Below are 14,129 nucleotides of genomic sequence, written 5' to 3'. Positions count from 1 at the left end.
GGCCACCCTACTGCGGTAAAATAACCAGTCTTTCCATATTTTATTTGTTTATATATTTGTTTATTTTAACAGGTCGCCCTGCGCCCGTTTTTCTGTCCAATCATCACGACTGGGCTCCAACATTAAAGTTGGGTCCCAAGTTACAACATCTATGTCTCAGCCCAGTCGGTGCCAAGATATGAACGTGCACAGGAGAGACAAGCAAAGAAAAGACGACTCGAAGTGGCAGAGAGTTTGTTGCAGTTATGCAGCCAGATGGCTCCAGTAACCTGTACCCTCAAGTACTGCTGACATCATTGACTCTGGTATGCCACTCAGAATTCATTACATGATATATTGTATGCATGAGTGAATGTATGTGTTTGTTTGTGTGTGTACACGCACCTTATATTTTAGAGACATTTGGAAGTGTTTATAGAAATAAGTATTTGCCTGTAGCAATGTTCATACATTAAAAAATGCAACAAAATGTGTACATTTCTTTTACACTGACAAAAAAACTATACTACTTTACTATATTAAACCTATTACTGGTACCGTATTTTTTTGTGATTTTTTTATTTATTTTTTTCTTTAGGGATCTCATGCCACACCGACTTGATTGCCAATGACATGATGGAAACGAAGGCGAGCATCAAAGCATTGGAGGAGGACAACATGCGACTGTTTGTTTGGCGCTAATAAAGGCAGCGTTTATACAAATTCTATTGTTGGGTTTGTTTACAAAGCTATACATAATACAAATGACAGGATTTGACTCAATGTGCAATATGGTCCCTCTTAAAGTAATGGCATAAATCTCTATTATTTCTAAAAGCACAAAAAATGAAGTGAATAATGATTAGATGTAGTAATTTCAGGGTTAAAAATTGAACTGTTAATTAATGTAGTTTATTTTAGCACAGGTGCCTACCATCCTGAGATGACGGTATGATGTAATGTTGATGGGGTACGCAATGACTTTCATTATGCTATGTACAGAGGAAAAAGTTGCTCTCTTTTAAATTTGTTTAATGTAAGACAAGTACCAGTACTGTGTTACAGTTTTCCCAATAATCCTTGTTTCACACTTGTCACAAAACCACTGTCCTTTTGGCAGTCTAGATTGGCACACTTCAAGTGATATCATTTGATTTTACAATCTGCTGCAGCACAAAAAACTACTTTATTCCGCATCTTTGAAGTACATGAGCAAGTGGTAGGTGACAGCAGCTGAGCAGGAACACTGGAAGTCCACTGCTGATCTAGTAAATGCTCTCCCGAGCAGTTCAGGTAAGGAGGGGACTTTGGGGGGGAAAAAACTCTGGCTTTTCCAGCTGGCCAAAACGAGCGATCTGGGTGGACTCGCTCAATCACACTTTGTCCACACCACAAAGTCGCAGAAGTCCGTCCAGTTAAACTCATCTGTGCCTGAATCTGAAAATATTACAAACATTGTAATGAAAATATGAAACATAGAATTAAATAAGAAACTACAAAAAGTAAAGCCATACATACCTGGTAATACTATTGGTGTTGTCGTGACAAGTGATGGGAATTGTTGCCATCTGGCACCAGACAGAAATTGGGTGTTGTGACAGCCTCCTTAACAGTGAGATCATAAGAAAAGCTGTCAGTATGCTCAGTAGTTACCATGAACACGTTTTATTGTACTGGAAACTGAAACTAAAAATACGTCCTCTGAGAGTGGTTAACCTTAACCATTTAGAATAAGTTGATTAAGTAACATGTAACTAGTGAAAGGGTAGCATTAAATTTAATTAAGCCACGGGGAGGCTGTGCATAGTTACTTTTTATTCTTATACGCTCTGCCATATTTGCCTGTTATAAAATTGTTAGAAAAACCACATCAGGTAAAGCCAGCTGTGCATGTAAACACAATGATAACAGGAAGCCTGAGAACAAATCAACATTTTTGTGTGCAGAATTACCAACACCATGTGGTTTACTTACGTGCAACAGCAACCGTTTCTTCTGATGCGATGTTAAAGTTTACACTCTGTATCCACCCGCTTACAAAATAATTGTAAGCCTCCAGGGATTTGTTGGCGTGTTATGGAGCATGTTGTCAACACGAGGTAGGGAAAGATGTCCAGAGATGTCACATTTGGCCAGCAAGCTTTCTCCGTCAAAAAAAAAATCACCCTTGGTCAGGACGTAGTTAGGATCAATCCCGCCACACAGAGACACCTTCTGCCTGTATCGTTGTTTTTGATCTTCCGGTAAATCGTGAAAATACTGCGAAAATTACATCAGGTTGATAAGCTCTACCGTGTAACTTGCGAGTGTACCTTGTGAACCGGCGGACACCCAATATGGCGCCCGAAGGAAAAACTCCCATGATGCATTACGATGTGCAAGCGACCTATACTGTATCAAAAGAAATGTTCACGAAATTGTACCGTGTTGTAGAGTTGCAGCCTCTACGAGGAAGGTCTACTGTTAGCCTAGCATCAAACGAGCGGCTTTTGGTGGGCGTGGCCGTGGCTCGCTAGACTTCTGTGTGTTTTTGACTACAAAACAAACAAGTCTCACCTTTTCTGTGTGCTCCTGCTTACAAACACAGTCTTCACGTCTGCACCTGAAGTAATATTGGCTCATTAGTTTCAATAGTTGGTATCGATCCCAGGATAAGTGAAAGATGTTCTGCTAATCCACCTTTATATTGTCCCAAATTCCTGAAGCAGTCGTCTGTTAAATGTTTGCCACAAACTGTCAGGGCTGCTAACCCTCCTCACGATGCACATTTTCCGGGTACAGCTACTGGGATTGACACCCCCGTACCAGTCGAACTATAAGTCCTACGGGCAGAATGAACACATCGCCGGAACCGGCTCGACCTCGGCTTTCCAACGGCGTCAGTGCCGGCCTCCACGACCCTCCGGGCCGGAGATACGGGGCCGCGAAATCGGCCACCCCACTCGCAGGAACAAACTAACACGTTTTGGGAGTTGCTTGGGCATATTTAATGCATAAATACAGTCCAACCACAAGCCTTTCTGTGGCATAAGAAAAATGTTTTTGTTGTCCTCTGTACAATCTGGTTCAGAGCAGTTGCTATGGGGTTGTTTTGCTGCCATGCTGTCCTCCTGCTGCTGCTGCTGTTTGTTTGCTCCGGCGGGGGGGAGGGGTTGAAAATTGTGAGGGTGGAGTTCACGCTGAGCTAGTGATGTGTAAAACCGAAAAAAGTGGGGTTAGTGATGTGTAAAACCGACCTGCTGAAACAGCCCATTAGAGATTGCTGTTTGAGCTAATGTGATAAAAACGCCCATAGGAAAGGGAAACATGGGTCGTTTATCTCACAGCTTTGGGGACTTAGTGAGGCTATGGTACGGCATACTTATGTCAAAACCCCCCAAAAAGTGAGCATTTCATATGAGGGGACCTTTAAAAGAATGTGGTATAAAAAGTAATTGCAAAAAACATTGTTAGCATCATCATACAAATACTTGTGGACCTAACTGAACACTATGTGCACCATAGGCCCAGATACTGTCACACTCACTGCTGTGGTGCGAGGCCCGGCCAGGTGCCTCCTCCTGGGCGAACGGCCAGCTCTAAATTGTCTAGCCCGGGCCTCAGGGATTGCCACTCGGTGTTCTCAACTCCGGAAAATGGCCAGAGCAGGAGGATGGCATGGAGAAGTGGCAGGCACGCGCAAGACAACCCCTGGCTTCCGCCTGGTGGAGAAGTATGCTATGCTGGTGGGTGCCGTGTCCATGCACAGGCAGGATTTGAGTGGAATGGTCATGCTGAAGGACAACCACGTTTGGGCTTCAGGAAGCATCACAGAGGTGGGTCTGGTCTGAGGCATTTGATTTTTATTTATTTATTTATTTATTTATTTATTTGTAAACACTGGACATCTCATGATGCTGGCCACCTGTGTTAATTGACTTAAGCCATTATTTTCGGAAGGTAACAAAATATAATTCAGAAAAGTTGTCAAATGAATGCTTTCAATAAGCAGTTTAACTTAAAATACTCTGTTTTAAAAAAATGCTTGAACATATAATCTATCTTCTTATCAGCCATTTTGGAAATGACATCATCATTAGGTGTCCGTCAGAAGCAAAGAGCTGTGATTGAATTCCTTTTGAATTCCTTGTTTTGGAAGGTGAACCACCAATAGACATTTTGAAAAGATTGGAAAAAGTTTATGGTGATGCTGCAATCGGTTAGAGCGCTGTCAAATAAATGGATATCCATCATCAAAAGCCCGAGGTGTGAGATCCTATCCAGAAAGTTAAAATATTGCCAACCGGCATGCAGGTAAACAAGCTATTGAATGGAAGGAAGCACCGGTGGCTAAAGCCAATCTGTGGCAGGCTCAGCATTTTTACTTTCTGGACCTGCTGACACTTTTCTGGATTTATCGCCTTGTTCGTAAAAGGATTGTTGCAACCTCAATAAACTTGTCGCAGCCCTAGATGCAGATAGTTTCTCATACTCTGCTCTCATCGTCATCAACTCAGTCGTCTTTTTTTTTTACCCTCCTGAACAATTTCCTGAAGAGCCTTTATTTGTTTTTCCAATTCCATTCTCTCCTCACGCCTTTTCCTTGACTTCGAACTTGTAAAACTTATAATATGTCCTCTAATAAAAGCTTTAAAGGCCTCCCACCTTATACATTTTGAAGTTTTATCCCCGTTAAATTCAAAGAAATCATCTATCTGTCTCCCTATATAACTAACAAAGTCTTTGTCGAGCAGCCATTTATGTTTAAAGTGCCATTTAGGAGCATCCCTAACCAATTGTTTGTCTTTATATAACAAGCAACATAGTGCGTGATCAGAAATCACAATCGGTTCATAAAGGCAGTCCTGAATCTTGTGTCGTAAGTACGCGGATATTAGAAAATAATCAATTCGTGAAAAAGTTTGGTGCACTAATGAGTAACAAGAATATGCACTGATTTTGGGATTCCTCTCCTGCCATATCTCAATCAAATTAAATTCTTTGATGAATTGCTTTATTACTTTCCTCCTTCTACTATGTGACTGATCAAACTCTGTTCTCATCAAGAGCCAGATGCCGAGAACACATCCCCTTGCCATCTCCTCCTGATACGAATAACATCGTCTAAAAGATGAGTCTCTTGCAGAAAAAAACATTTTTAGCTTCTTTATCCTTTAACATATTCATAACCTGTTTAACTCTTTTGAGTTGCTGTAACCCCCGACAATTCCATGAAACGAAATTAACATTCACTTCTTGTGACATTTCAAGAGAGAGAAGAAAGAAAAGAAGCACCTTAGATGAACTGGAGCTCTCTGAACCATAACACACATATAGAGGAGCATAACAAACGCGAACTCAAAACATGGGAAAAAAAATACAAAAACCCACCTTCCCTCATTCCCTCGCCCGTCACTTCGACTTCTGTTACGCTGAGGACCTACCTCCTAATGAGGATCAGCCCACCCAATGTAGCTCAACAACAATAGAGAAAAAAATCAAAATAAAGTCTCGTGGTTAACATAGCTCCGTGCTAATAATGAAGTCTGCTCTTTGTTGTAGTAGTCACAAATTGTCCGGTCGCTTCGTAAATCTCTTTGAGTCGGCTCGAACTCACCCACTCTTCCTCGTCATATTTGGAGTCCGCATTATGTTCATTTTGCGCCCTCTATTCCCGGAGCTTCTTCAAAAATTCTTGTGCTTCTGTTGCAGTCTTAAAGACGTGTGTCTGGCCGTTAGAAGTGACCAGCAGCTTCGCAGGATGAGCAATTCCATGTCGTAGTCCAAGGCCACGTAGCTCTCGGCGAATCGAGTCGAATTGTTTCCTCACTTGATGCGTCCCGGCCGCAAGGTCTTGAAAGAAGTGCACCTGCTGGTCCCCGTGTCGAATTTCCTTCTTGGCCCGGACCGCTGCGATGACTGCCATCTTATCGTTGTAGTTGAGAAACCCCATTATGAGTGTCCTTGGCTGCGCCCGGTCCGATGCGGTGTGCCCCCTCCAAAACCAGAGCCCGGGGATCCATTTTTCCAAGAAAGAACACGGTTCGCGTCCCTCCACACCTTCTGGCAAGTTAACGAGCCTCAAGTTGTTTCGCCGTGATCTATCTTCCAAGTCCAGGAGTTTTTCCTCCACGACAGAATTCCTGTCTTTGAGTGTCTTTAGCTTAGCCTGCATGCTAGTTATCTCGTCCTCCGCATTTGAAACGCGTTGGTCAGCTTCCGCCATTCTTTCAGCACAATCGTTAATCTCCTTCCTCATTTTTTCAATGGCCTCCACAACACCATCAAATCTTGCGGAGAATTCTTTTTTCAGAGAGCTTATAGCTGCGAGGATTGCATCCCTTTTCCCTCCGTCGAGTCTGTCTTCGTCTCGCGACCCACTTGTCGCTTCCATGTTTTGAGTTGATTTGTTCCATTCGCTGAGGACGCACAATTCCGTCAGTTTTTGCTGCTTAGACGACTTACCCTCTTCTTTGTTATCTTTACGAGGTTTTGGCATTGCCTTGAGCCACTTTCCAACACTTTTGTTGAACGTAAGCGTTATTCAGGAAGGATTTTGTGGAAGTTAGCAACAGAGCGATGTCGTACACGTCTGTCTACAAAGCAGCCATAACCGGAAGTCGTATTTATTTTTTTTTTTAATGTGTATTACTTGTGCTTAATATTTAAAAAAAAACACACCATGTGCGCGACGTCATTATTCCGGTTTATATAAAAATAAATCTACTAAAAATCACATTTAAAATCATCCCCAAAGGCTCATACATTAAATTAATTACCAAAGACTAAAACGAAGGACATTTTTGCTATAATTATAGTTAGTTTTATTTTAGTTAGTTTTGTAACTATAAAATGTAGTTTCAGTTAGTTTTCTTCTTTTAATAAGAATCTTCGTTTTTATTTTTTATTCCGTTAACAAAATTGTTTTTTTAATTTTAGTTTTAGTTTTTTCGTTAGTTTTACTTAACGAAAATAACCTTTAATAGCACCTGTGTTTTTCGACACCCTCCCTTCTTACTTTGATGATCTCCAAACATTTTTGTTTTTATTTTATTTGAACTGAGTCAAATGCCATTTTTAGCATATGTCGCGGGCCACTAAAAATTGGACGGCGGCCGCAAGTGTCCCCCGGCCATAGTTTGGACACCACTGCCTTAGACCATTGTCTTACCCGGGATTTGGTGAGAGTTCTTGAAAGTCAGAGCTGTCTCCATTTTAATTGACAATATTTCAGTGACAGAAAATACAAACAAATGTATATTTCATGAGCTCTCTATTTTTAAGAAAGTTTATTGACTCAATGGTTTTCTATATTGAAGTATTTTTAATAAAAAAAAAAAAGTGACGTCTTGATAAGCTGCTGATTCATCTTTTCGGTTGGCTTTGTTTTTCTGTAAAATTCTGTAATCACTTTATTTTTGATCAATGAATGAATCAAACAAATATTTTCTGCTCTTCAGGCTGTGAAAGCTGCCAGGTCAGTGTGTGGTTTCAGCAGCAAGATTGAAGTGGAGTGTCGCTCGACAGAAGAGGGTGTGGAGGCCGCCACAGCAGGAGCAGACATAGTTATGCTTGACAATTTCCAGCCTCAGGTACACAAAATGTCATCATAGAACTTGCAGTATTTCCCTGGCAAAAATCAACATCAAATAATATATATTATACTACAGGCGCTCCATGTTTCAGCTGGTACACTGAAGCAAAAATTCCCAGCTGTGCTGATTGAAGCCAGCGGAGGAGTAACACCAGACAACCTAGCTGAATATTTCTCTCCATGTGTGGACATCATCTCCCTGGGCTGTATTACACAAGGGTGTCCAGTTGTGGACTTCTCACTAAAGATTCAAAAGCCTGTTTCTTAGTCAGACCTCTATGAAGGATTAGCACCAGAAACCAATTTTACATTCACAAAAATGGATTTTGAACTATTTGCTTACAAAAAAAAGACAGAACACAGATGAGAGATTAAAGGAGACATATAGCAGGAAAAATAAAAGCTAAGTTGGAATAACTTAAAAAGCAACAAATTGTTGCCTCCATTTATTAAGTTGAGGCAGCACTATTTTTTACAGTGATAATTAAATGGAATAGTATCACTCAATGAAAATGTAGTTGGTTCAACTTAATTAAGATTCTAGAGTACAAAACAAATCACGTTATTTGTACTAAAGTAATCTTGTGGTGTTGACAAAATGGTGGTTGAGTTGAAATAACTTAAAAGGATGCATGCAAATTGTTATCTCAATGTTTCAAGTTGAGCCAACATTTCATTTCTTGAGTGTAGATTCTCTCTTTTTGAGTTTTTAATAGTGCTTAAAATGTTGTAAGCCGGTCAAAGGCCATTGATAGTTAAATAGGTCATTAGTTAAAGGGAAAAACAGAAACTGGGAACTATTTTTGTTTCTGCTAGGCCCCACCCACACACTTAATGTATGACAAATTCTTCTAGTTCTCAAATCTGGCATGCAAAAGAGGAAGAACATTTCACAAGATCTGATTCTCACTCAAAAGTCACAGACAAATAAAGTGAAAGTGCTACTAAAGACACCAAAAAACATACAATTAGGTGGCTTTTTAAATGTTTTTTTCCCCCCTCCAATAAATGTTACTTTCTTAAAATCAATTTATGTTGTTTTGTCTCCTTTGACATACTCGTTGAAACTCAACATTGTCTCTCAAACTTCTACTTAAAGTGTCACAACCACCTGTTAAGGAAACGCCTTAGGCCGGAAGCATTGCATAGATAGACGCGGGCCTCAAACTGCACATCGCCTTTGTATGGAGAAGTGCAATGAGAAAGATGTCTGTTCAGCTTGGGCTCTTCCTGTTCATGTGGGTCGTTGGTAAGTGTTCTTACTTTTGAGTTATAAATGAGGCAACTTGTATAAATCAAAAGATACAGATGTGGAGATGAAACATGTTTTTGTATATATGATCACTATTTCAAGGTTACCACAACTTGATCAGCTGTGCAGAGCATACCTTTTTTTTTCTTTCTTTTTTTTTTGTAAAATTAATAATAATACATTGTTCTGTGTGGGTACATACAATATTACAATACGTCAAATGAGGCTCAAACAGTGTCATAACGATGCCTCTCATGGGAGCAATTGTCTTCATTTTAAAAATAAGTTTCCATACTTTTTTTTTAAATCAACTTTTCTATATGCCTTTTGAAATTTATAGATTGATCACTGTGGATTCCAAGAAATGTAGTGAATTCAACTTCATTAATAGGTCTACCATCTATAGTTATGTTCATGTCACGATCTCTGTATTTATGTTTATTCATGCAAAGACAATTCTAATTTTTTTCGAACATTCAAAGATAATTTATGACATTTGAACCAAATATTTAGCTTCACTAGTTGCTCATTCAAGAACTTTACAAGCTAATCAGTATGTTTAAGTGATAAAAACAAATTTGTGTCATCTGCAAAAAGATTTTTATGGATATCCCGTGAGAGCATACCTTTTTTTTGTTTTTTGTTTTTTTGTAAAATTAATAATAATACATTGTTCTGTGTGGCTACATACAATATTACAATACGTCAAATGAGGCTCAAACAGTGTCATAACGATGCCTCTCATGGGAGCAATTGTCTTCATTTTAAAAATAAGTTTCCATACTTTTTTTTTAAATCAACTTTTCTATATGCCTTTTGAAATTTATAGATTGATCACTGTGGATTCCAAGAAATGTAGTGAATTCAACTTCATTAATAGGTCTACCATCTATAGTTATGTTCATGTCACGATCTCTGTATTTATGTTTATTCATGCAAAGACAATTCTAATTTTTTTCGAACATTCAAAGATAATTTATGACATTTGAACCAAATATTTAGCTTCACTAGTTGCTCATTCAAGAACTTTACAAGCTGATCAGTATGTTTAAGTGATAAAAACAAATTTGTGTCATCTGCAAAAAGATTTTTATGGATATCCCGTGAACAAAAAACTAAAATATTTTATATAATAAACAAAAGGGGAGCCAGAAGAGATCCCTGTGGAACTTCAAATTCTGTTTTCCATTGCTGAATTTTCTCCATTTATATTTACATATTGCTGTCTCACATCACATAGTCACTGAACCACTGGAGTGCTATACCGCTGACACTGTAATAATGGTCCAACTTTCTAAGTAAAATAGAATGATCAGTTGTATCAAATACCTTTGAGAGATGGAGAAAACTGCCAGTGCCAATTTCTCCTCACACAAAAACATCCTTTATTTTCTCATGCAAGTCTAATATGGCCATACGCGTGCTGCTATGTTTTCTGAAGCTGTAATGGTATATTATGGTTTTCTAAGTAATCTGCCAGTCTCAAATTGTCACTATTTGAGAACAGCCTGGTAATGAAACTTAAATCCATATAGAGAAGGTTGACGAATAACCTGTAACATGAGAGAAGGTTGGAGTTCATTGCTGGCATTTGCAGGGTCTGAACAAAGTGTTGAGCTTGTTCAGTGATGCTGAATAACTTCGTACATGTAGATCTCTTTATGTTCTTAGTTTGGTAGTCCATGCATGTCATGTTTTGTTCAAGCAAAATACTCCTGTTATGTTCTGGCGTGTTTGAGGCCGACAGTCATTAAAGGGTAGTTGTTTGATCGCCGCTTTGCCTGTTTAATTCACCAACGCTACAATACATCCACATTAAAAGAGGCTACAGCGGCATCTAAATGACGGTGAGTAATGACGACCAATAATTTCGTCCGTCCTAATCTTCATTCATGAAATCAGACGACACAACATATGGCCACATACATACCTATTTAGCCTCAAAATATGGGACAACTCAAATTTATGAGCCGCTACCGCTTGCCGCTCTCCTGTGTGTACAGTACACTCAGTTTACAAAACGCGCGACACTATGGCAGCCGAAAAGTCAGAACTCACAACGGTGAAGTGTTGTCTTAAAACCAAACTCAAACAGATTAAACGTGTGAGACACTCGTCTCGAGGTCTCATGAGATTAAAAAAAAACTCACCAAAATTACATGCACTTACAGCGCTAGGTTTTGTTACAGCGGTGGTGACGTTCCCGCGACCAACTTTCCCTCCTTCCTCTCTCTCAGCTTTCCGCAATTACGTAATCACGTGCTGTCAAACCGCGGTTGAATCGCAAATGCAATTAATCATTCACACCAACAGGTTTGTAAGTAACACCTTTAGTTTCTTGTCAGAATTCAGATTTTCTATATGACACTATACTACAAAATACTCACATTTATGGGCCATTGATTGAAACCAATATTTGTTTAATTAATACCCACAAAATAAGTAGTTTTTAAATTATATTTATTAAAATACATTTTGCACAAATAAGTTGCTATCCATAACAGTCATGAAGGTCATAGAAAATACGAGATGTCGTTTTTGCTGTGGGATGCATTATTTTTTTTGCATTAGTTAATTTGATTAATTGTGTAATCTATGCATTCAATTACAACCTGAAACTTTCATTTGAGTTAAGCGCATATTCTACAGAAAATATTTCAAAATTCAAAATTTTGGAAATTGTTCTATGTTCATTGAGATATTGAATAAAATCTTTACATTTTTCGAAAGGGGTGAACTAAGCACTGTGAGTGTTTTGTCTGTATAGAATATATAAAACTTTTTTTTTTCTTTTTTTGTAGCTCTCCCTGTGTCTTTGGCATTCAACATTGACACCACAAATCCCAAAGTCTACAGTGGGGATCAAAAAGCTTTCTTCGGATACAAAGTGCTTCAGTTCGTGTCTAGCTCCAAGAAGGGGTATGCTTGGGTTTCTTCTTCTTTCTGTGGTTAAATTGACCACAGTCTGTTATTTAACAGACATCAGTCTTTGAGAGAGAACATTTCACCAGTAGGCCTATCAAATCTAACTAATTGAGATGGACATCCATATTCGTTTCTTTTATCCGCAGGGTACTTGTTACTGCACCACTTCAGAATAATGGATCTGGGGCAGTATGCCTACTAGATCACAGCCAAACTACCAAGTGCTTCAACCCACAAGGTACAATACAGTATGCTACTATGCTATGAAGATAATAGTTTGGACACATGAGCTAACAAACAGCATAATAGGCAGTAAAAGCGAACAAGAGCAGCAACTTGAAAGATATTGGTGCTGTATTCAGTGACTTCAACCATTCTAGCAGTATTTATTTATTTATTTATTTTTTAATAAATAGCATCAACGCCAACTGTGGTCTTCATGTTACCAACGTTCTTATTTCCAGCACAGTGGGGGTAATGCCGATGTCAGACTATGCGATTTTTTTTGTCTTACACGACAGTTGCGCTGTCACATTACCCGACAAATTCGCTCCGTGTCGTGGATGGGGCGTGTAGTCACACTACACGTCTGAACGTGACAAGACACCAGCCAATCATCGTGTGTTGTCTTGCCAAGAGAGACGCGTCGGCCACTGTTTGTCGGGGAGGTGGGACAAAAAAAAATAAAAAATAAAATAAAATAGAGGCACGGACAGGGAGTGTTTGTGGAGCACGCATGGGACAAGTGTGATGTGAGCGCATTGCTTGCGCTCCCTGCTCCGCAATAGTGTTTCAAATATGATTTAGGAGAAACCACTGTATTTTAATTTATTTAGCCTTTTTTGCGCCGGGGTAATTATAGCAGATTTTGTTAATTAATTTGCGGGATGACATCTTGTTTTATTATTTTATCAAACACTGATATATTATATTGTTTGAGTATTTTTTATAGCTTCATTTATTCATATTTGACTTGTTTTAGTACGGTGCATTGGATAGTACGCCACTCACTCCGACGGGGGGAAAAAAAAAACAACTTTCAAGTGAGAGCGTGTGACAGTTAAGGCGGCGAGGCCTGGCCCGACTATATGAAAATGTGATCGATCCTCACTAAATATGAAAAAAGTATAGTGGCCAGCACCTCTCAAAATTTGATGGATGACCAATCAGAAGCCGTTATTTTGAATTAAGCCCCGCCCCCTTCCAATCAGAAGCCGTTATTTTGAACTAAGCCACGCCCCCTTCCGCCTTCTCAGCCAATTAGAAGTCGTTATTTTTAATTAAGCCCCGCCCCTTCCCGCCCCCTAACCAATCAGAAGCGGGGGGACAGCACCTGTCAAAAATTGACAGGTACCCCGCCCCCCATCCAATCAGAAGCCGTTATTTCAAATTAATCCCCGCCCCCTTCCCGCCCCCTAACCAATCAGAAGCCGGGGCAGCACCTGTCAAAATTTGATGTTTTGTGCGTTGTATTTGATAGCAATACAATAAAGAAATTTTGGCAGGATGAACACAATAAAGTTAGTCTAATATTGTCTACAAAAGTAAATTAGGGTATTAAGATGTTGATATTGAATGTAAAACCTAAAAATTTTATTCAAAGGTATTCAATTTGTAAATTATACATTTTGGATGATGGAACAATGCATGGCATTAGAGTAGACTTTAAATATTAAGTGGCGTTAATTTTAAATTTTTGGGGGACTGTAGATCGAAACTAGCATTGTACTAAATCTGACGCAGCCATCTTTTTAATGTTACTGAACACTGTCCTTATAATAAACTAAACTCAACTCATTTACGTTTCGGTCACAAATGACATGTTTTATTTTTTATACGGTATCTAATACAAGAGGACGGATGCTAGAATTTTTGTACATTTTGTATATACGTGATGTTTACAGGCATGCTTAGACGTATATGTTTTTATTATTTTATGTTTATGATGTTTATAAGAGTACGCTGGTTGGGGAGGGACGGGAAAATTTGTTTACCTTTTTTTGTGTTTAAAAAAGATAATTGTACTAGTTTAAAAAAAATACTGATTTCTGGAGAGAATATGTAATCACAAACTCAGGCAGGAACTGCATGTGGACATTATTGGTCAGACGTCTGACAGTGTGTGTGTGTTTTTTTGTTTTTTTGTGTGTGTTTTTTCCCATTAGTAAAACAGACTGTTATATCTGATGCTTTAGTCTGAAGTATACTTTGTATTATCACACAAGCGATTCTATACCTTCTTTTTAAAACTAAGAGAATTGAAAGTATGAAACTTTAAAGATTTATACTCTACTTAACCCTTAATCTTTAATCTTAAAGCGGTTCTTTGCAACAATTTAACCAAAGACATCTTCTTATTAGTAGATTAACACCTTAGTCTCTTACAAAGGGTATTCCTGT

General features: G+C 38.8%; 1 protein-coding gene and 1 long non-coding RNA gene across 3 annotated transcripts in view; one reads left to right on the top strand and one right to left on the bottom strand.

Moving 5' to 3' along the window:
- Positions 1-1,293: 1,293 nt before the first annotated feature.
- LOC144021255 (uncharacterized) lies at positions 1,294-2,200 on the bottom strand. The gene is made up of 3 exons (XR_013284087.1): positions 1,954-2,200; positions 1,498-1,584; positions 1,294-1,416 (listed from the first exon to the last, which is right to left on the bottom strand). It is a non-coding gene; the product is annotated as an uncharacterized LOC144021255 (long non-coding RNA).
- Positions 2,201-7,815: 5,615 nt separating this feature from the next.
- LOC144021355 (integrin alpha-X) overlaps positions 7,816-14,129 on the top strand; it is a 51,441-nt gene continuing 45,127 nt past the window's right edge. For both annotated transcript variants that reach the window (XM_077525585.1, XM_077525584.1), the window contains exons 1-3: positions 7,816-8,801; positions 11,606-11,723; positions 11,876-11,967. In XM_077525585.1, coding sequence (XP_077381711.1) covers positions 8,750-8,801; positions 11,606-11,723; positions 11,876-11,967 — 262 coding nt within the window. In that variant the 5' untranslated portion in view covers positions 7,816-8,749. The remainder of the gene's footprint in view (positions 8,802-11,605; positions 11,724-11,875; positions 11,968-14,129) is intronic.

This window comes from Festucalex cinctus, chromosome 6 (assembly GCF_051991245.1).
Source record: "Festucalex cinctus isolate MCC-2025b chromosome 6, RoL_Fcin_1.0, whole genome shotgun sequence".
NCBI classification, from domain to species: Eukaryota; Metazoa; Chordata; class Actinopteri; order Syngnathiformes; family Syngnathidae; genus Festucalex; species Festucalex cinctus.
This window is presented reverse-complemented; position numbering and strand designations above follow the sequence as displayed.